At 34.6% G+C, this 22832-nt stretch overlaps 2 protein-coding genes across 3 annotated transcripts in view; both read right to left on the minus strand.

Annotated features, from left to right (window-relative positions):
• Window positions 1-132: 132 nt before the first annotated feature.
• LOC117325038 (bone morphogenetic protein 15-like) lies at window positions 133-14683 on the minus strand. The gene is made up of 3 exons (XM_033880941.1): window positions 14380-14683; window positions 7679-7828; window positions 133-2510 (listed from the first exon to the last, which is right to left on the minus strand). The coding sequence occupies exons 1-3, from the start codon at window positions 14678-14680 to the stop codon at window positions 1837-1839; spliced, it is 1125 nt and encodes a 374-aa protein (XP_033736832.1). The 5' UTR covers window positions 14681-14683; the 3' UTR covers window positions 133-1836.
• A 4797-nt stretch (window positions 14684-19480) lies between these two features.
• LOC117325039 (protein patched homolog 1-like) overlaps window positions 19481-22832 on the minus strand; it is a 40565-nt gene continuing 37213 nt past the window's right edge. The window contains exon 20 of one of the 2 annotated variants that reach the window (XM_033880942.1): window positions 19481-21660. In XM_033880942.1, the coding sequence (XP_033736833.1) occupies window positions 21452-21660 (209 nt within the window). In that variant the 3' untranslated portion in view covers window positions 19481-21451. The remainder of the gene's footprint in view (window positions 21661-22832) is intronic. The other variant, XR_004532118.1, reaches the window with a different exon arrangement.

A 22832-nucleotide genomic window follows, 5' to 3' on the forward strand; every position in this document is an offset into this window, starting at 1 on the left:
TTTTGCTATTATCAATGTAATCAATCAGAGAAGTTCTCAAAATTTGTTTAAACATATCTTATTTTCAATACAGAGACAATGGGATCGGGCACAAATTATCCAGAATATATATGATAGAACTGCCTTGTCTTTAACGATACCCAGGATGTGTACTCATTGAAATTAAATAAAAATGACAAATTGGTATAAACCTAAAAATTTGCGAGCGTATCTAATGATATCATGATTTGTGTTATATATAGTATATACAGTAGGCTCGTACATACGTAACCAAATGGCACTCTCGCACTACCGCCTTAATTATTGATTCAGTTCTCCTGAAACTTAATACCCTTACTACCAGAATCTCCTGTTCAAGTTTGCGTTTTATCAACACGGGATCAAAAATGAGGTCACTGTTACTATGAATAGATTTTCGCTCTACTGACTTCATTAACGATCCAAATTCACTAAATCTTAAACACTATCTCGCAACCATTCTCTCTTGTACGAGTTCGCATTTTAGCAACCTGGGGGAAAATGAGGTTACTGTTATTTTAAATAGATTTTCAACGTCCTCACTCTACTGACCTCATTAATGATCCAATTTCCCTTAAACTTCATACACGTCCAACCAACATTTCTTGAACGAGATCGGATATATATCATAACTATAATCACAACATTGTGGCTAGATAATGCTGACAAACTTTTATTGTGAATTGGGCAATGCTGAGTAGCGAGGGTATTCGCATCTCTTCAGATGCCTTACTATTTAAATGCATTGATTTAAGATATTACGGGTTACATTGAAGCTTGGAATGTACCCAAGTAATTTAAGATTCCCACAGAAGAATATTCTGTAACATACTATTTATCTATCTAGAGTAAAATGTTATAATCAATGACAAAGTTAGCAAATATATTTTCGTCATCATGTTTGCCTTTGGTATTTACGTGAGAATGTGAAATAACTTGGGTGTAAACTAGATCTGCATGTCGTTCGTGCAGCAGAAGACGTACATGTACGTTTCAATTTTCGGTCTTATTTTTCTTATACTTTTTCCTAGTTCCACGTAAACCTATATTTGGCCATGTCGGTATTCTGTTTTAACGACACTAGTACTATATGACTGATGTTGTCATAATAACTATCCTGATTCTTATTTTGTCCTTAATATCTTTAATGGTCTATGTAAATGTTTATTTATATTTTCCGCACTTTAAGTCATACATGTATTTATATGTCAGTTTTCCCTTGTTGTGTTAACTCACATTCCTCCACAACAAGTCCTACACAATATATGAATATTTATGATGAAAACAGCAATTTTTCCACATTTCCACAAACACATTTCCTTAGCCAATGCCGAGTTGTGTTCAAAGATAAATCCGAGAAACGGAAACGAATTCAGTAATAATCAATTGCCTTATATTTGATTTCTGCAATGTCTTAAGGCTCGGTTTTGCTTTTTATGGCATTTTGTTTCAAAGTAATGGTATTCCATTTAACTTTTTTCTGTAATAACTTTCGCGAAATATTTTACCCTGGGGAATGTACAAGGAAAATAAATGTTCTTGGCAATATATCCGTTTCGGTATGACAATACAGAATCACATATTAATAGTTTGGTTATCCAAATCAATATTCCGGTTTTCCATTTTGATTTTGGTTACACGAATTTTGTGCTCTCGGACACAACATAAAACATGTTTACTCGCCAAATGATCGCTGTTGATAAATGCATCTATTCATTAAATAATTATCAAAGCATGATGAATAAAACATTGATCGCTAGTGACACTTGCATGTTCTTAGCATCTTCACATAAAATATTTTGAGCCACACTCTGATCGCTAGAGACAACCGCAAGCGATAACCCTCATTCCTTCTAGACGAATTAGCACGTGGCTGCCATCATCTTCGGAATAATACACAGAAACTGGACCCAATTCAGTGGGCGTGCAGCATGGCTCCGGTGGAATGCCGTTTGCGGACATGTTATGATAAACAAGATACAAATCCACGACGACAGAGTGATATGTGTAATTTAAACTTGCATGACTTAAAAGTGGCGAAGGACACCCACCAAAGCAAAGGTTTGCCTGAAAACCTGATGGGGCCTGAACGTTATACCACCCGATATCATGGAATGCTACTCTCCAAGGATGTACATGGCATATGTTTGACTCGACATGTTCAATGGTGGGAGCTGGTGTGGTTTGTAGGGGCGTTATCCCATGGCTTACGGATCTTTTCGTCCTGATTTGATATTTTTCTCTTTCACGAAGCATATCAAGTAAATCCATGTGCTTAGTTGAATACTCGTACCAAGCACCCATGTGCATATTGATTTGGATGACAAGAGCGATCGAAAATTTACTGAAAACACTGCACCTTGAATAGTGTTTTCTGTTTTTTACACATACTCGAAATGGTATAATTTTGTGACCGTTCCGAAGATGATTATGCACACGTCTTGTGACATTTAAGGCATAGCCCTCGATAGTCCACTTTCCGATTTTCCAACCTGAAATAAAGTTTTAAATATTTTCAAATATGAACGTACAGACATAATATTTTTACAGTGATATTTACTTGAAAACGACCATCACTTTATTTAACCCACGTATCAAATAAAATTTGGCTGGCTTATTTTTCGTATCCTGACTTAATATCGGATGATACTTTTATGCAGCTAAGATATTCATATAGGACTTATAAAATGTAGAGGTCTATAAACAAAAGGTCGCTTTTTAGCTCGTCTCTTCGAAGAAAAGGGAGAGCTAATGTTGTCAACCCGGCGTCGGCGTTGGTTTTCGGACTTTAAGTTTAAATGCAAGTGTTGAAAGGTATTAACAAATCACTATATAATTGTACTAGGGTACTTATATTTGACTTTAGTTTCCCTGTAGGGTTATACTATGCTCTCCTGGAGCCAAACTTGGGGAAACCTGCCTTTTGACAATATTTTTTAGGCTCTCTTTGTGGTTATATTATCCTCTCAATGACTATTTTGGGGGAAACCCTGCTTTTTGACATGTTTTGGATAAAATCTAAGTTGAAAAGCATTAACATATCACATTATGATTGCACTAAGGTGCTGGTATTTGACTTCAGGCTCCATGTAAGGTTATATGATCATCTCCTTGAGTCGAACTAAATATTATTTTTTTGGCAAAAATTTGCTCTTTGACGTGTTTTGAAGTTAGATAAAAACTTTAAAGTTTTTGCTGCAAGTGTTGAAACGCATTAACACATAACTTTGTAATTGTACTAGGGTACTGTTATTTGACATTAGTGTGCCTGTGGGGTTAGACTATCGCATCTGAATTAAAAGATTTTTGGAAAAGAAGCTGCTTTTTTATGTTTTTTACTTTATGTGAACAAAAACTAAGTTGTTGGTGCGAGTGTTAAGAGCCATTTATATATCACTTTATAATTGTACTAGGGTGGTGATATTTCATTTTAGGCTTCCTGTGGGGTTTCACTGTCCTCCGCGAGTCAAACTAAATATTTCAGTTTTTGGTGCAAGTGTTGGAACGCAATAAAACAGTAGGGTCCCTTCGGGGTTGACTATTCACTGCCGGAGTCAAACTAAGGGATTTTTGGAGGAAACCCCCTGCTTGATGGCATTTTTGGACTTTGCCATTTTTTGCATTTTTGAAGATATCCGATATTTTTTCAGCTATTTATGAATTATGTCAATTAGAGTTACGTATCACAAGTTAATTCTATAAATTACAAAATATAGCTATTACCAATTATGAAACAAGTCAAGTCATTTATACAATGTGTCATTGACCACTCCAAAATAAAAGAGTAATGTTATTATAAGCATCAACTCTGATATCAGTGCGCAAAACCTTCAGCAGATGGATTGATTATTATGTGTAGTGTTCAAACAAATGACGCAAGACGTTGACATTAGCATACGTCGTACGATTTGTTTATAGTAACCCGACATCACGCTTGAACTATTTTAAGCGTTAACAGTAATAGGTCGTTATTAATTATTTCAACCGCTAATAGGATGAACTTTAGCCTGTACTGTTTGGTTGAACTTTCGTAAATGGAAATGACTTCATTTACACCAGAAATATACCGCTACATGCAGCTTTAGGCATACACGACTTTCCTTTGCGTATGACCGCTTATCTAGGCATCAAACATACGATGTACTAGTAATCACAACTTTCACATATCATCACTTGAATGAAAAAGATATTTTAGCGGATGTTACATTAGGTGTATCGGATAAATACGAGTTCAAAAATCGATTTTGTAATGCAATGCAAAGTCAATGTCCGATCCCGTAGTTCGAAGTTAGCATCAGTGTCTGTGTCAGTGGTCCATGTCGGGCAAAATGGAAATGAAGAGGAAACGGTGAAAATTAGAGAAAAGATCAGCCTTTTATAGGAGTAATAAAGATCATTCAATAGTGGCGCCATGGTCCCTCTGGAAACGCATACATTTTTATTTTTAATAGGTGTTAGTTTAACAATACAGTATTCCATTCAAATATACATACATTTTTGTTTATAATTTGGGATAGGAAAACAGGATTTAAGCTTAGAAAGGTATTGGTAGAGGGGGGTGATCGCAAGAACAATATAAATACGGGAGCTACATTTATTTATTTAATTCGGTACGATACTAATTCTCTCATTAGACTTGTAATGTCATGACTAGCTTTCAACATTTTCGAACGGTCCTTCTGAGCATTTCAAGGGACTTTATGTACACAATAAATTTTTAATTTTTGAAATATGTTGACAATTTTGAATGTATATATTAAGACTGGACATGTGAATATATATCTGTTAAGTTTAGATTTCAATATGCCATCCATCAAGTAAAGCACACGTGATATATATTTGTGTTTCCCTGAACGGTATTTGTAATCGACTATTCCTGCAAAAGTTATTACCCTTTGTTTATTTCGATTTTAACGAAATAGGAAATTTTGAACCATAAACTCAATACCAAAATACTATAACAGTTAGCATATCACCGATAATATTGATTTTTTAAGCATTTTGTTGAAAAAGGTAAAAGTTTTGTGATCAAATGACATTTTTAATGTCTTCTATATTCAGTCCATTCAAAATTATTGATAGTATAGAGAGGAACAATTTACCATTTTTGCAAAGTGTTGATTTTTGGCTTTGATGTGTGTTACCCCTATGACGTGTTGAACGATATAGGGCATAACAGACTACCCTGTCTTTAAATGACCATCGCTGTTAATTATAATTAGGACGTTAAATACGATATATTACATGACCGATGTGACTAAATAAATCTTGTAACAATATATCCCGTATACGCCAATGTCATTGTTCTTTTGCCATTATTTTTTTTATATTTTCTTCATAATGAAAAATAGCTTTCATGTCCATGATTTGAAATATTAAAGCGCTTCTATCCTATTTATAAAATCGAGTCTGACAGAGTCTTTAAGCACCTAATAAGGTACCGTTCAAACAATGAGAGATAAGTGTGTAGGTGAGGGTTGTAAAGTTGTCTTTAGGAGAGACATTGAATCCGAGATATCTGCTAGAAACGTAAGACTTCCCCAGCACAATTGGCTTTTTGATGTTTTTAAAGCTGATGATCAAGAGATTGGCATGTGTGCGAAGTGTTTCAAGAATTGTTAGAAACGAAAGCCGCAACCCGAAGATCAAGACGTTGGTTTTGAGGAAGATACGTGACTAGTCCTCCCAAGCCAAATGCACACTATGTATGAAGAGTTTCAATCAAAACGCGACCATTTGGCCCAAGCGCGCAAAACACACTCATTTTCGTCATAATCTGTGGTATCCTTGGTCTCGCGTATTTGTTCACATCATCTCATTAGGAAAGATCTTTCCCCTGACGTTGAAATTCGAATTGATGAAGGAGAAATATTGACGCCCAAGCTACCTTTCAGATCAAAGGAAATTAATGATCTTTTGGAGATATCACATTTTCTATCAATCAGGAGTCTTCCTTTACTTTGTGTTTCTCCTTTCTGGATGATGCAGATTGTAAACCCCGGACTCTATTAACACTGCTTTATACACTCTAAACCACGAGGACGCATAACTGTTGTTGTGGGTAAAAATTGAAGGCGTACGTGTCATGGAAACGGTGTCCAGGTTTTTTTATTATGTCAGTTTCCAGTATATAGAAAACATTTCATTCCATAGTAAAAGCATACCAAATAAGTATTGTTCCATTGTTCTTTAGACATGAACATCTTACAAGAGAAAGTGGTCTGGAGCACAACACAGTGTGCTCCGAAGCATCTTTTTTTTTGCAAACGGGTGATTGTCATACTTGACGATAGATATATCTTTATTCTGATCACAAGCTCCAGAGGATCTCCTAATGTGGCCAGAAGAAGCGGAACCGTTTGAAATTCATAAGCATAACTCTGCCTGATGGTTATATTCTTGACACGGTAGGGCATTTTCTAGAAGGGATAATGATGCCCAAATTACAAAAGCCATCATTGATAAAGGCCATGTCACTATTTGTCAAACTAGATGCAACTGGATAATTGTAACTTTCCAAACAAAGTTAGACATGGAACATCCCAAATGTCACTTGCAGCTGGCTACATCAGTGCGCACCTCAGTGATAGTGACGACTACGAGATCTGGATCTATCGGCACTCGCACATATTGTACGATGTTAAATCCACTCGAGGTATAAGAGGACTATAAAGTACAATTTTTGGATCCAGCATGACAACTCCGACACCTCTAATCCCATAAAGGACATTAAAAACTGCGACGTAGCCCAACACTGACTTGCCTATCAGATTGTAGGACGGGGAAGCCATATTGGTTTCCAGATCAGGTGGTTTAATGTGTACGCAAACATAAATCTATTATGTAGCGATCTTGTCAGAAGATTGGTTCAGCAGTTGTTAGAACGTTAATCATTTCTGGTTATTAGGGAACATGGCGGCCATTTTGAAGGTGGAAATTTCACTTTAGTTGGTTATTAGTGTAGGTTTCAGTCTCCGTGTACTAATGAAACCAAGTATAAATATTTTATTTCAGTTCACTTTGCAATATTTTAATGCAAAACCGATGTTCCCCCATGCTCGTTTTTCTTTTAAAAATCACATAGCAATATTGTCAATCAATTTTAGTTACTTTTTGGGCAATCTATTTTATACTCTTTGTAGATGCAGATAATTACGACTGGACTGTAATAGAAAGTTGTATTTTTGACCTTCAGAAAATTTCGCTTAGTGTAAAAAGTGAATGTTCTTTCTCAAAATCAATCTCATTTTATCTTCTGTATCTAATGTATTCAAAAGTGTAACGTCTTGCATTGCATATATGATATCTAACATGTTATTATTAATGTTTATGTTATTTTTTTCAAGAAAAAAGAAAAGAAAAAAAAAGAGGAATTTACCTTATTACGGTTTTTTTCCCATATTTTCCACAAAAAAAGACACTATTCTCGCGTATATTCATGTTTGGAATTAAATCCCTATTTTCAAATGTAAGACTACGGAGGCTACCAATAGCATAACAAGTTATCTTATTTACTTCTTTGGCCATTTTGAAACCCCATCTTTGGACAATTATCAGCAATACATGTATATAATGAGCTTAATAATTTACAAATTCTAATGTTTTAAAAAGTGATGTGTTATCTTAGATTTTGATACCAACCAAACACTTAATCACTTACGATGATGTCTTTGAGTCTGGAATCTTGTCGGAAACGCCACTCGTACTCGTTCAAAATTGTGATCATAATCCTTTATGATAAGGTCTGCTCGTCGGATTTTAGAAATGTTACCGATTCTTCCTGATAAGTTGAAAACTTGGTCTCCTCCAACTACAACAAAATATTATATAAACTTTTTAAAAAATGATTTGTAGAAAAACGTATTCGCTTATCTTCCATAGATTTCGTAAAAAATCATTATACCCACTATATTTGTGTAACTGTTCTATGTCTATATGTGATTGTTTGTAATTTACCTGTGTCTTGGTAAAGGGGCAGATTGTTTCGAAAATTAACAATTCACTTGTCTGTACTGTCGTTATTACTACTTGACAATTATGTATAATATTTATATATATATATATATAATAGAAATACACTACCCTCCAAAAGTCTTACAATTAATACGTAAAATACAGCTAAGTTAAGTCTTTATTACAATTTTTGTTAAAATCATAACTTCTTAGGATGTTTTTGTTCATGTTTTCAAATGTTCATGTTAATTTTCAACAGTGCATATGTTTTGTTACAATGGAAATCCTCAAAATGCAACATTCTGTAAATTTCTCTCTTTGTTAAATATAAATTTCAAAAATGCATTTCTTAATTTTTTTACTGTTAATCAGTTAAACAATTACTTTTATTTGTGTCAGTAAAAAAAAAAAAAATTATTTTTGTACACTATAGAAAATAGGATCCTCCATTCCCTTTCCCTACAAATTCAAAGAAATGAGGTATTTTCAAATAATTTGCACTATTTCTGTTAGCTAGCCATTCGATTAAAACGTGTAACTTTTGGAGGTCAGTATATATAAGTATTTATTACTTGGTTGCCTTTATGCAATCTAGCTTTGATCAGACACACAAGAAAACGCCATCAGGACCTTCCGAAAGGGAGGGAGGATGAAAGATCCTACAGGACGAACACAACAGCTTATCCATACAAAAATAACATGAAAAGTAAGAGAAGCAGTGAAATTCTACTGCAGGAATACGAACATACAGGAGGTGAGAATCCATAGAGTAAGACAGAGACACCGAGGTAGAGAAGAGCGGACACGCGCAAGAGGATCACGGTCATGAGACACGCCCTTCCCTGTGGAACTGCTCGACGAAACTACACAACTAGCGGAGGATGACAAAACGCCCGCACCGCAGGATCTCTCACAGCAACGACCTGTGTCAATGACGGCACTGGACAACAAGGAATTGAAAGCATTTGAGGAAGAACTCGAGAAAATACCGGACACATCACTAAATAGCACTGTGGAAAGACGACTAGTGTATACCATTCGAAAAGAACGATTCGGTGAATATGAAGACAGAAGTTTGCCGACAATGCGAAATTTTGCAAACAGCACAGAAGGTCAACAGACGGGAAAGAAAGGCTGAGGCACGAGTGGATAAGGAAATCACAGAGCGAGCAGACCAAGAAAAGTACATAACTTATAAAAGAAAAAAAAACCATACAAGTACGCAGCAACAAATATCCACGAGTGATTAGAGAGGCTCCAGTGCCAGAAAGTAAGGATGGAAAACCATCTGATAGTAACACTGGGATAAGATCGGAATGCACCTTTTGGACCAAATAAAAGAATACAACCAGTGAACAAACTAGATAGGTGAATGGATAAAAGGGAATCAACTTTGAAAGAAGTAACAGAGTTTGTGAAGAAAGCAAGAAAATGATGAAGGTAGTTTGTAGGACAGAAGTGATTACATTATGTTGACAAAGGGTCACTTTTTTCCAAAAAAGGAAAAATCGCAAATACTTGATCAGTTCATGACAATATCCTTTCTGAACATTGAGGGTGAGATATTCTTTTCTCTGATTGCCAATAGAATGACATGACGACGAATGAGTATGGACACGTCAGCACAGAAGGGCGGTGATCCATGATTAGCTGGAGGCGTAAAGCAAACATGCGTGATAAATCGGTGAACCGTGAGAACCTGAAAATGGTGTGGATAAATCTGCCGAACGCATATGGAAAATTGTCGCACAGCTTAGTGGTTAAAGCGATGGGCAGAAAGGTTTCATACGAAACTACCTTAAATGAATTATGTGATCCCATGGCAGAAGCTGAGGAAGGGAGTGACATAATGTAACGTTTCTGTTGTGCTTTTCGTGACGGAAGTGAACATGCGCATCGAGAAAGGGAAAAGGAAGACGGGAAAAACTATCAGGAAGGATTCATGAACGATGTAACGATCATGACGACAAATAGGTTATGCAAGGTGGATACTGGCAATACTGGAGGATAATGTCATATCTCGAAAGAGAAGATTCCATCGATTGTGGGCATTCCAGTAAATTGCGTGTTGGAATGGTTTGACGACAGCTTGAAGGACACCAATGGCAATAAAATGCTGGAGCTAAAGGTTTGCAAAGGATTGAGGATCATTGCCAAGATGACCCGACAGGAAAGCTCAACATGGTCATCATGACTATCCTGGCAAGTGATGTTTTGCGAGATTGCCCTAACAACTGTAAGAGAATCGAAAAAAATGAGCACCATTAGAAGAGTCCAAGGATGAAAAAGTCAGGTAAGCAGAAATGGAGGCGAAGACCGAAGGAAGTGGTCGGCCTCCAAGGCAGTTGGAGAGGCAGAGAGTAAACTCTGCCACTATTGTCACTAACGTTGAAGGCCCGACAGGTTAAGTTTGAAAGAGTTTAATTGGCCAAATTATTAAAAATACTCTTTTTCAAATAAACGCGTGTCCACGAGATCTCATTGGTCTCTGATACACATGTTGATATATAAAAGGAAGGATCAATGGATAGCAGGTGAGCAATTCGGGCTCATTAGGACCTTGTTGGCGTTACTGCTCTTTACTTATCTCATATCAACTTCTTGTCAGTGCTCTAAATGGTACATTACTCGAAGAGTTTTAACCAGTTTAAAATTCTACTTTATTTAACTATCCACAACGTAAGTAATAAGTTAGAGATACACAATATGGTGTATGATATTCGTGCTTTTTGTATTGCCAATATCGGCGGCGGTCACTTGGTTACTTTGTAGTAATCTTGTTCTACTCTTCTTAACAGTTCATCAACACAGAAAGGGGTCATGAGGACCAACAATTGGTGCATAAAGAGTAAAAACATAGTTAAGTCAATAACACAGTAAAAGACACGTGTTAATGTACCACGACGTCGACAGACATGCTTACGTATATGCTCCAAATAGGTGGCAAGGTTTAGTTTATCTTGTTAAACTCATTTATAACGCATTGGTGTAATATCAACTCGTAGAATAAAGAAAATGCGTTTCTAACGAGTAACAAGTCTCTCGAAACAGATTTGCTTATATTTATTAATCAGACGTTTTACATAATGTAAACTTTATATGGTCATGATACCAAGGTATTTGTTCTTTTGGTTATTGGTTATTATCAAGTAATCAAGTAAATTAATAGAGATGACCATGAATAAAGTGAACACTGAATTTTAAGGGGGGTGTTGTTCCAGTGATGTTAATTTCCAATAGGGGGATGACCTAACGATTTTTTACGCTTAGAGACCACTCACCGATATATTGCTTCGTGACATCAAAGTTGGTTCCCTTAGTTTACATTTAACCCCAATTAATCGATGATGCATTTGCCTAATTAACCAATTACGTAACTTAATTATTAAATTCAGAAAGCAGATAGTAACAAAACAGATAAAAAATAAATATTTATTTGAACGAAATAGGAAAGTTAATACACCGCCGGTAATAATATATTTCTTGAGCATTTTGTGATTTTTTTAAAATTTTTACCAAATGACATTTTGAATGTTTTCCATATTCAGTCCATTCAAAATGATTTAGCGTATAAAGAGCATTGTTACTTACCCAAAGATCAAATTTGATGGATTTGATGTGTGTCACTCCAATGACTTATTGAACGAGATTAGACATAACAGACCAACCTATAATACTCCAAACCTTAATGCACACATATGTCTTTTCCTTATAAGTAATGCCGACATGTATAGGTCACGTCCATAAATGACCATAACTGGTTATTACAATTAAGACGTTAAAAACGATATATTACATGACCAATATTGGCCAAAATATGTTACAACAATAAACTATAATCTCTCTTTTTTTTCCTTTTTTTTTTACATGACTTTTGACATTTTTTTCAAGTAAATAGCTTCTATGTCCATGACTTTGCTTGATGTTTTAAAGGTAGATGGCAATAACTTTACTAATGATTAAGAGATTGACATGTGTCAAGTGTTTCAAGAATTATCAGAAACTATAGCCGCAACCTGAAGATCAAATGTTGGTGTTGATGATGATGCATGGCTGAACATCCCCTGGACACTGGACACAACAATTTCTAGAAATTCTTTCACAATTTTGACTCCAAACCACGAGGATGCTTTGCTGTTGTTCAAGGTAAAAGTGAACACGGATATATCATGCAAACAGTGTTCAACTCCTTTTAACATGTTAGGTTCAAGTAAATCGAAAAAAAAACATCATTTTCTTCCATATAAAAACAAAAACAAAAATAAAAATCATTATCAAAATAACTATTGTTCCATTGTTCCTTGAACGTGAACATCTTACAGGAGAAAACATTATTCTGGAGAACAACACAACGTTCTCCAAAGCATTTTTTGGCAAGCGGGCGACTGTCATACTTGACAATACAAATATCGTTATTCCTGAGTTCTGATCACAAGCTCAAGAGAATCTCCTACTGTGACCAGAAGAAGTGGCCTTTTTTGAAGTTCATCTTTAACCCTGTTTAGTGGTTACAGTGGACATAGTTACTAGTGGACACACTAGGAACAATATTACAAAAGCCATCATTGAAAGTTCTCCTGGTTGGAGACACCTTAGCTCAGCTTGATGAAAAATGAGCCAGATCTTATCAGTAGGGCCAGATAACTATTTGTCAAACTAGATGCAACTGCGGATAATTGTGATACATACCAAATATCACTGGCAGCTGGCTACATCAGTGTGCACCTCAGTGATGATGTCGACTACGAGACCTGGATCTATCGGCACTCACATCGTACGATGTCAGATCCACTCGAGGCATATGAGCAGGTAAAGTACAGTTTTTGGATCCAGCATAACAGGGCCGACACCATTAATCCCATAAAGGATTAGCATTGACAATGTCCTAATGGACAGAGAACCAAGGGGCTATGTGCCCATGTAGCCAGTTTCATATACTATTTAGGATATTACATGCATTTGAAAATCAGTAAGCCTTTACATCCAGAAGTCACAAGGTATAATTAAGACAAACCTCAAGAAATTAAGATCTCACTACCAATCGTCATCTTCCAGATATTAGTTATTATCGATTTGGACGATTAGAACTAGATTCTAGGACGAGGAAGGTATATTGGATTTCAGATTAGGTGATTTAATGTGTAAACAAACATAAATCTATCATGTAGCGTTCTTGTCAGAAAATTGATTTAGCAATTATAAGAACGTTTGATATTGATGGTTATCCGGTCATTTTGAAAGTGGAAATTTCACTTTAGTTGGTTATTCGTGTAGGTGTTAGTCCCTGTGTACTAATGAAACCAAGTATAAATATTTCAATGCAAATCATATTTTCACCTATTCTCGTTTTTTCTTTTCGTCTTAAAATCACATAGCAATATTGTAAATCAGTTTTAGTTACTTTGCACAAAACTCCTAATCACTATTTTGGGCAATTTATTTATATTTGGAGATGTTTTAGCACACAATTACGAATGGGCTGCGATAGGAAGTTGTAAATTTGACTTTCGGAAAATTTCGCTTAATGTAAAAAAAAAAAAAGAGCATGTTCTTACATAAAATCCATCACTTTTTTAATCTCCTTTTCGTATTTCAAATTGTAACTACTTGCTTTGTATATATGATATCTAACATGTTATTATCAGCATGTTCATGTTCAGCTTTCTCAACAAAATGAAGAATTGATCTTGTAGCATTTTCCTCGAAAATCATACATTTTTTTATACTTTTATATATACTTTTTATATACTTGCATATGTAAATGTTTAAACTTAAATGCCTATTTTGTTGGGTTTTTTTTCATTTGTTCCCCTCCGTTATAGCAGCATATCACAGTATCTTCGTATCTGATGGTAAGCCAAAAATCAGAATAGAAATAAAACAATAATATGCCTTTTTGCATATTTTAAACCTGTATTTACAGGATATATACCGCTTTTTAGAAGTGTTTTCGATTGAACAAAAGGGCACAAGACATAAGCACCTATCAACATCAACTGGGAAATAAAGCAGAGTAAAAAACAATAATAATTGAACTGCATTAACAGTTGTATCGCTCTTAAGGACCCATCTAATGTGATGAACTTAAGAAATGGCAAGGACGGGGACGTTTTTTCAATAAACCATAATTTAATGAATTTCATATTTTGCAATAGTAGATTTCACAAGTACGTCAAACATATACATGTATCTATATTCTGAACCGTGCCACGATTCAAATGAATTAAAACGTGACATGCTTGTACTATTTTGTCGTTTTCAATATTTCTTTCGATGAAAATTCTTATCATATGGATAATTCATTATCATATTAGTATAAGCTGTATGTTTTCTACACCTACTGCTTCCAGTAACTAAGATTTACGGACAAAGCAAACTGTCGTGTATATGTAATAGAAATAAACTTACCTTGTTTTGAGTAGAATATCTTGATTTGTTCATAGTTGTCATAATCTAGTTTGAAAGCAGACTGTCGACGGTACGAAGGATCATCATCGGCCTCGGCGAACTGTATAAACCTTCGTAATGTAATAGCAGGGATATACTGTTTATGTTCTGGTGTGTAACGCATGTTGCGGTATAATGAGTTCATAAGTTCCTCCTGGTGAACGGAAGAAAAACAGGTGAATAAAATCATGATATAAAAGAGACTGTAGTTCCAAACTAACTTGAAATGCTGATGCTTTTCGTTTACAAATCCTTCCTCCATCACTATTGCCATGTTCTCAGAGTTGTATGATCACGTTACCAACAGAAACATGCACATGTAAGATATTCAAACTTTTTAACATAGATGGCATATATTTTTTATAGAATCTGTAGAGCACAACGTCATAAGTAGGCGGTACTTTGCTCTGTTACGGAATCCTAATATTTGATGGATAACACACACTTCAGGTTTATCTCGGTCATCCCGTGTTTACCTGTTTTTATTTCTTTCACATTATTTGTCCAAGAACGCCGACAACGCAAAGGTTACTACGACTTATACCTTGAGCTTCTGCCGAGTTGTTTACCTGGTCAAGTTCTGTCTGGTCGAGTTTTCAGGGTGATAATGTGTATTTTGTTTTGTCCCTGGTTGAGATGTTTTCAGGGTGATAACGTGTATTTTGTTTTGTCACTGGTCGAGTTGTTTTCAGGGTTATAATGTGTATTTTGTTTTGTCGCTGGTCGAGTTGTTTTCAGGGTTATAATGTGTATTTTGTTTTGTCGCTGGTCGAGTTGTTTTCAGGGTTATAATGTGTATTTTGTTTAGTGGTTGGTAGATTTGTTTTCACGGTGATTTTGTATTTTTTGTTTTGCCGTTGGTCGAGTGCTTTTCAGGGTGATAACGTATTATTTGTTTTAGCGTTGGTAGATTTGTTTTCACGATAATATTGTGTTTTTTTGTTTTGCCGTTGGTAGATTTGTTTTCACGGTGATATTGTGTTTTTTGTTTTGCCGTTAGTAGACTTGTTTTCAGGATGCTAATGTGTGTTTTGTTTCGTTGTTGGTAGATTTGTTTTCACGTTGATATTGTTGGGGTTTTTCTTTTTCTGTTTTTTTTTTTTTTTTTTGCCGTTGGTAGATTTGTTTTCACGATAATAGTGTTGTTTTCCCGTTGGTAGATTTGTTTTCATGGTAATATTGTGTGTTTTGTTTTGCCGTTAGTAGACTTGTTTTCAGGATGCTAATGTGTGTTTTGTTTCGTTGTTGGTAGATTTGTTTTCACGTTGATATTGTTGGGGTTTTTCTTTTTCTGTTTTTTTTTTTTTTTTTTTGCCGTTGGTAGATTTGTTTTCACGATAATAGTGTTGTTTTCCCGTTGGTAGATTTGTTTTCATGGTAATATTGTGTGTTTTGTTTTCCCGTTGGTAGATTTGTTTTCATGGTAATATTGTGTGTTTTGTTTTCCCGTTGGTAGATTTGTTTTCATGGTAATATTGTGTGTTTTGTTTTCCCGTTGGTAGATTTGTCTTCACGGTGATAGTATGTATTTTGTTTGATGCGTATAACTGTCTATTGTTTAGTCTGTGTTTTTTTCAGTTGTGTTCAGGGCGATGTTATACATTTATATTTACATTTGCGATACGCTCTTACTATATAAAGTTCAAGTAAATAACCAATGCACTTTTGAATCTCATTTGGTCGACAAGTTATAAAAAACTTGTTGACGATATATATTCCTCTTTACAATTGCATTGTATCTTGTTATGGACGGAATCGAATACATTTCCGATGAATGAACTAGAAGTTGATAAGTCAAGTGCAGTAACCACCGTTACGGATATAACTTTTAAGACACTCACTGTGACGTAATAATTACAAGATGATATTTATTAAAACGGTAATAATCAACAGTATAACATCATTGTTCTTTTGGACAGAAAAATGAAGAAAAAAAGTAATAATAAAGATTTTAACTGATTCATGATAAAATACTTTTTAACGGTATTTATTTTCCAAGGACTTAATTTCAACGTCTCGGTTGTAGGAGGAAGCGCATGAAATCCCATGTCTGTCGTGATTATGTTGGCCTTGTATGATAGGGGATGAGAATGCATACATTATTACAATGTAAATCGGGTTATAGACAGCATGAACGTCTATTGCACTACAAAAAATAACGAACTGCTGCCTAAGTGCGGGTTAATTGATGTCTTCACAAACAGCATTTGTATCTCTAAAAAAATGTTCTGAAGAAACAATTAGATATTAGACAACATTTGTTATTCCAGAAAAGGGGGTTAAATATAGTTATTTTTCTTAGTCGTGCAGAAAATAGTGTCAATCTGTTCTCCTGTTAAATAATTTACTTTTCTATTGATACAATTATTTCGGCCTTGTATGTGTAAGCAGTCGATCGGAAATTCAAATAGATTTTTAAAATAACAATAGTATATCGCAGGACAGTTGATTTAAATACATATTTAAAAAAAACCAAATTGTTTGTGTTCTTTGTTGCTTCTCCCAAATGAGGCCCTTGAAGAGAAAATGTAAAGTTGGATATTGATGTTATAAAGAGACAGACAATTATTTAAACAAGCATGGCTATGCTTGGCTACATACTCATTTAAAGGCAAGTTGTGCAAATGTTTTACGTTACGGAAGTTATTACCTCATGTGACTCGCCCTTGGTGTTCTCTGTACGCCCTTGTCATATTAATCATCAGGTGGCACGACTTTTTTTTAATGCAGTAGTTCATAGTCTTTAGAAGAAAGGCACGTGCTTATAGTGACGTCAATATGGAATTGCACATGTTATGGTGAAACCCCACCCTCAAGAAATATAGCAAAATTAGAGTTAAACTTCCTGCTGCACACGTCAAGATAAATAAGTGTCCTGTCTTAGGAAGTGAAGGACTGTTGGTATTTTAATAAACGAATTATATAAGATATCTTGTATAATTTCCTTTATAAGATATCTTATATGATATGTAAGATATCACATATAATATATAATATATCTGATATAATATATAAGATATCTTAACAAATATATAAGATATATTATTTAATTTTCTTTATAAGATATCTTGTATCTTTTATGAGATATCTTATAAAGAAAAGTATATCTCATTTATTATTTAAGATGTCTTATAAAGTATAAAGTGTATCTTATATAACTTGGAAAAATCCTGGATCAACGTTGCTCCGCGAATAAATGACACCTTGGTTTGTCATAGCCACCACTCCGTGGTAGGCGAACATAGCTAATTGATCACTGCAAACGTTAAGCAAGGAAATAACGACATGTGAATGCCATAAAACTCATTGCGGGGAGGCGGAGGCGCCTTAGCCGTGTCACATGTTATGATTCACAGGGTAAACAGAATATCGATTGTTTTACGATACTATCGCGACCTAGTGGCCAAACAAACCGTAATGTTTGTGAACTGTTTGAAATTTAAAAACAAATAATTCTCAGCTAACCATATTCAATCAAAATAGGGTTCATGATTATACATACACGTTTGATCATAATGAAGTAACACTTGCTATCATGCTGACATTAGCATTAAATATTACCTAATCGAACCTCATTAATGATTTTCAGAGCATATTTTGTATCTTGTCTTCTACGAATTCTGTAGCTATTTCCTTTATCATGAAGTTCATGTTTGTTTAGTTGCATGTCACAGGTGTTCGTGCCTTGTACCAATGCTATGGTCTGTATAAGTTCGTTTGTGTTTCAGTTTTAATGCTTAAACTCAAAAACGCACTTGTATTTTTTTTCTTCACGTCATCGAAAGCTCTCGGGGGAAAACCAGATTTATTTGCGGCTAACTAGCATACGGGATTAGAATCCCACAGAAGTGGACGTTTCTCATGCGCCCACACAACCGAAAGGGTGTCATTTTGAAAATGTCATGGTCGTCATATGAAAAGGATCATGCATGCATGCTTTCTGTCACCGGATGATTGGTTAAGTTTAACATCCACGCAATATCTTAGTTCACGTGTGGACGGTAATTGCACGATACTGTTAAGTGTTTGTCATAACTCTGTGAATAGATGGAACTTGACGCAAGGATTAAGCTTCAAACTGTTACATCCCTCATTCATAAAATGTTACACACCAAGTTATAGTAGCGAAGTAAAGAACATTTCCTATGTTAAACGGGCCCTTACCGGAGCAAAATAAAGAATACTATTATAGGGTCTAAAGTCGATCTGCTATCCTTTTTGAATAAGATAAATACGAAGTTTCAATTTGATGCAACAAGCGGTAACGAGAGTCCGGAAAAAAACTTTTTCAAGAGAAATATCGAAATAATCAAACTGCAATTCTATCTTATATGATAAATCACATACCAACAAACTTATTAATGCAGCAAGTCGTAGTAAAAAAGGGTTCGAATCAACAGGTAATTCTGAGAATTTCCTGTGGTAAAGAACCAGGACCTTGACTACAGGCATAACACTAGGCAGTTACAATAGAGAAATTAGATAAAAAAAATTGTTAAGAAAAATGAGTAGAAATTAAATCCAAACTTGAATCGCCTATTTCAAATCAGTGACACCAGACTTAATACGTACCACTACACGAACACATATGGGAAAGGAAGGTAATTGCGTTTAGAGAAACATCCTCGTCTACCCCAAAATGTGTTCGGGTGTCATATCGTAGTTGTGAGGAGATGCAGAGCATTGGTGAACGGTACGTTAGAAATGGCAATAGTGATGTACTATGTTCTGACAAAAAATGTGGTGGACGTGCAACGCCACCCAATAACGATTCCATTTCTAAATAGTAATGTCTTTGCTTCCCGAGTGTTAAGTGTTAGCTCACTCGATATGCAAAGGTTTGTTGTAAATAATACGATTTCCTTGATAGGCGACGACTGCTGACAGAAACACTTATAACATAGGATTTCCAAATATGCAGTGCGTTGAAGACGGAAAGAGACTCGTGAAAATAAATTATTGATTGATCACTTCCTCCAATGGTAAGATTGATACATGGCATAGTTCTAGGTCATCAGTGATGCAGTAAAACAAACACGTACAGAAAACAACAATCTTATGATTTTTTTCTGATAATTTAATACTTTACTTCCAAAAAAACGATGACATAAATAATCTCTGGCAAAAACTGGCATTTTTTGTCATTTTACACCACCTCAAATATCTCATCAAGTAACGAAAATAGGAAAACATGCCATGTAAATTTACATATATTAATAATAACAACAAAAGCTTCAAGATATATAGATATATTAGCACAGGTGTCATTTCAAATGAGATTCATTACGCATCAATTAAATGTTCTTTTTCATATCAGCGAGCTTCTTATAAAAATGTCCTGACGATTTGTTTTATCTAGATTAAAACAGAGGTAGGATTCTATACATCACAATGGTAATACTTTAAATAGCAAAATGATCGTCACAGATTTTAACATACTGTTCCCAAATATAATCATTCTGACACCAAACCATACGTAGATTTAATAAAACTGGTTACATTCAGGTTTTCAATAAAAACCACATCAAAAATGGTCAATTACAGCTATCTCACAATATTTTAATAAACAAAATTAACGAAACCCTTTTAATTATCAAGGAATTGCGAAAGAGTGTTCTGAATATCTTTAGATAAAAAGAAAATGTACCAAATCTATTTTAAGTGAAATATGAGTGAACCTAACACATTCAATGTCAACAGGACACAAATGGAGTATGTGTTTATTATCAGACGACTCTGGCGTATAAAAACAATTAATGGCACGTGAGCAGTTTACCAACACAATTTTACTTAAAGCTTTATCAGATTATATAATCTCCTACAAAGGTTTTGATGAAGTTGGCCGTTAAACCATAGCACAAAGTAAATATTCATCATGGTTTTTACATTCACAATGGAATATGATCGGAAATGGCAAGAAGATATTAATAATATGACATTTTAATGTTACAGCACAATAATTTAAACTTCTACAGTAAAAATATTTCATTAAATAAGGCTAGGACTATATATAGAGTATGATTAAAAAGAAAACGTATTCTTTTAGAATTAGAAATACAGTGAATGCAATATGTTAACCGCAAAATCAATATGTAAAAAGAGATTCAACACATTTAGACAAAATCAATGCTCCTAAATAACAAGAGGCCCTTAAAATATCACCCGAGTTGTGATATTTTAGCCAAATTTGCCCCGCCTATCAGCCTCTGGGGATCAGTTTCGGCTGATATGTACATATCATGAAACTGTCACCCCATCCTGATAATTCTTGTTAGTTCAAATTATTTCCAATGACAATTTAACAAATGCTGCTCAAATCAAAAATGACCAATTGGGTTTTCCAAGCGTGATTACTTCAAGTTGATACAACTTTTTTCGTAATTGTTGTAAAATAAGTTACAATTAAAGGAGATGTTGATGATTGCTTCCTGACACTTCATTATCAACGTACCGATAATTATTACCTTCCGATTTTCAACGTACAATAATCGCATTTCTCGCGTTATATTCAATATATAAAAAAAACTCACATGTTTCACATTACACTGTCTTTATCTAGTTGTATCAATTAAACAGACGATGACTTGTGAGGATATATCCTAGATCCTATACGTATAAGTTATAGTTCAAGAATCACATTGCAAACAGTACCTTACTAGTCAAAGTCATCATATCCAAGTTTCAATCTAAATTTATCAATGGTTTCGATAACCAGAAGACCTATGAAAAATATGTTAATTTGAATGACCGAGATAGAAATCATGATTAGTGGAACACATAAAAAACGATATTGTCAGATTACCTGCGTGGATACATTTTTCATCTTAATCACCAATATATAACAAAATAAGTACAAAAAAAAATTATTGGAGTGAGCAATCTGAAATAGAACACTGAATTATAGTTGGAATGATTTGATTGACATGGTGCGTAAAATAAACATACATGTACTAGCATATGTTATTTTCATCAAAATATGACTTTCTGATTCCCTGGTCTATGCATATAGTAGACAGATACCCTCATTAAAACATTAATAATATTGGTTAAAATGATATTGATTGTTATAATCATGGTAATAAGGATAACTATTATTATACCAATAACTGTACTCGTCCTGGGGACGATAATGCGATGGCCGATTAAGAAATCTCTCACGTCCCCGATAGTAGTGCATTGGCGGAATGTTTGAAATGGGATCATGTCTGTGATAGTTGATGGGAATGGCTGTAACAGGCATGTCTGAAATATGATCATAACACACAATGTCACGTTTATAAGTGTTCGGTACTTTAAATGAATACAAGAGTCAGAAATTAAGAGTGTGTCGTGTAACAGCTCCAGATTTACATGAAGAACTGATATCTTCTTTAACTAAAGTGATAGAATTTGATAGTTACTGGCATATATATTTATATATAAACTTTTTTGGACCTAACATTTTGTCTATATGTATACATGAAGTATAAGTAAATCCATTAATGTGTTTTATATCTGACTTTGATTTTATTAAATGATATGGGGAAATGGTTGTAATATGTTTTAACGATGGATGGAATAAATTATCAAGAAGGAAGGATGGACGGAAAATTATGCACTGTACATTCAACCACGGCAAAATACTGGCAGACTACTCAAACAACTGCTGTGATGAATCAGATAAAAAAAATGATTAACAATTTATTCTAAAAATGCAAAAAAATATATATATATTATCACTATTGATATAGTATGATGGACGGAATGTAAATTAAACCCAATATGACAAAAATATCATACTATTTTAATAAATCGTAAATATAAAACAAACAATATAAATTATTGATAAGAGACTATTGGGCCTTAACGGTCACCTGAGTTTTAAAATATTTCTGTCAATTTGACCATTTCTGATCCCATCACTAAGTCCCTTGGGGTCAGTCAGGCCGACATTGCATACCACCAAACTGCCGTCCAAAACTGCTTATTTTAATCAAGTTACTGTAGAATAAATTCCAAAAGAAATTCAACAAATGAGAGTAACAAATGTGATTTCCCTTTATAAAATATAGTTTACTTTCTCCCCAGGGGCAAACTTGAAACCGCAGGGTCATGATATTCAAAGTGTTGGTAAAGCACTGAAGACCCTTCTCTCTATGAAGAGTATTTAATTTTACCTTATTTGGGTTTGAGTCAATTTGACCCTTTTGGCCCTGCCCCAAAGTCCGATGGGGGTGGGGACCATATAATTGGTTGACTTTTGGTCATGGAAAGTTTCTGTAAAAATTCATTCAAATTGGTTCATGTGTTTCTGAGAAGAGGTCGAAAATGTAAATTGATAATGGACGCACGACGACGGAAAAGGGCAATTAGAATAGATCAATTGAGATTTTGTCTCCAGCTAAATAAAAATCAAACGGAAAAAATAAACAAAT

This window comes from Pecten maximus, chromosome 4 (assembly GCF_902652985.1).
Source record: "Pecten maximus chromosome 4, xPecMax1.1, whole genome shotgun sequence".
Taxonomy (NCBI): domain Eukaryota; kingdom Metazoa; phylum Mollusca; class Bivalvia; order Pectinida; family Pectinidae; genus Pecten; species Pecten maximus.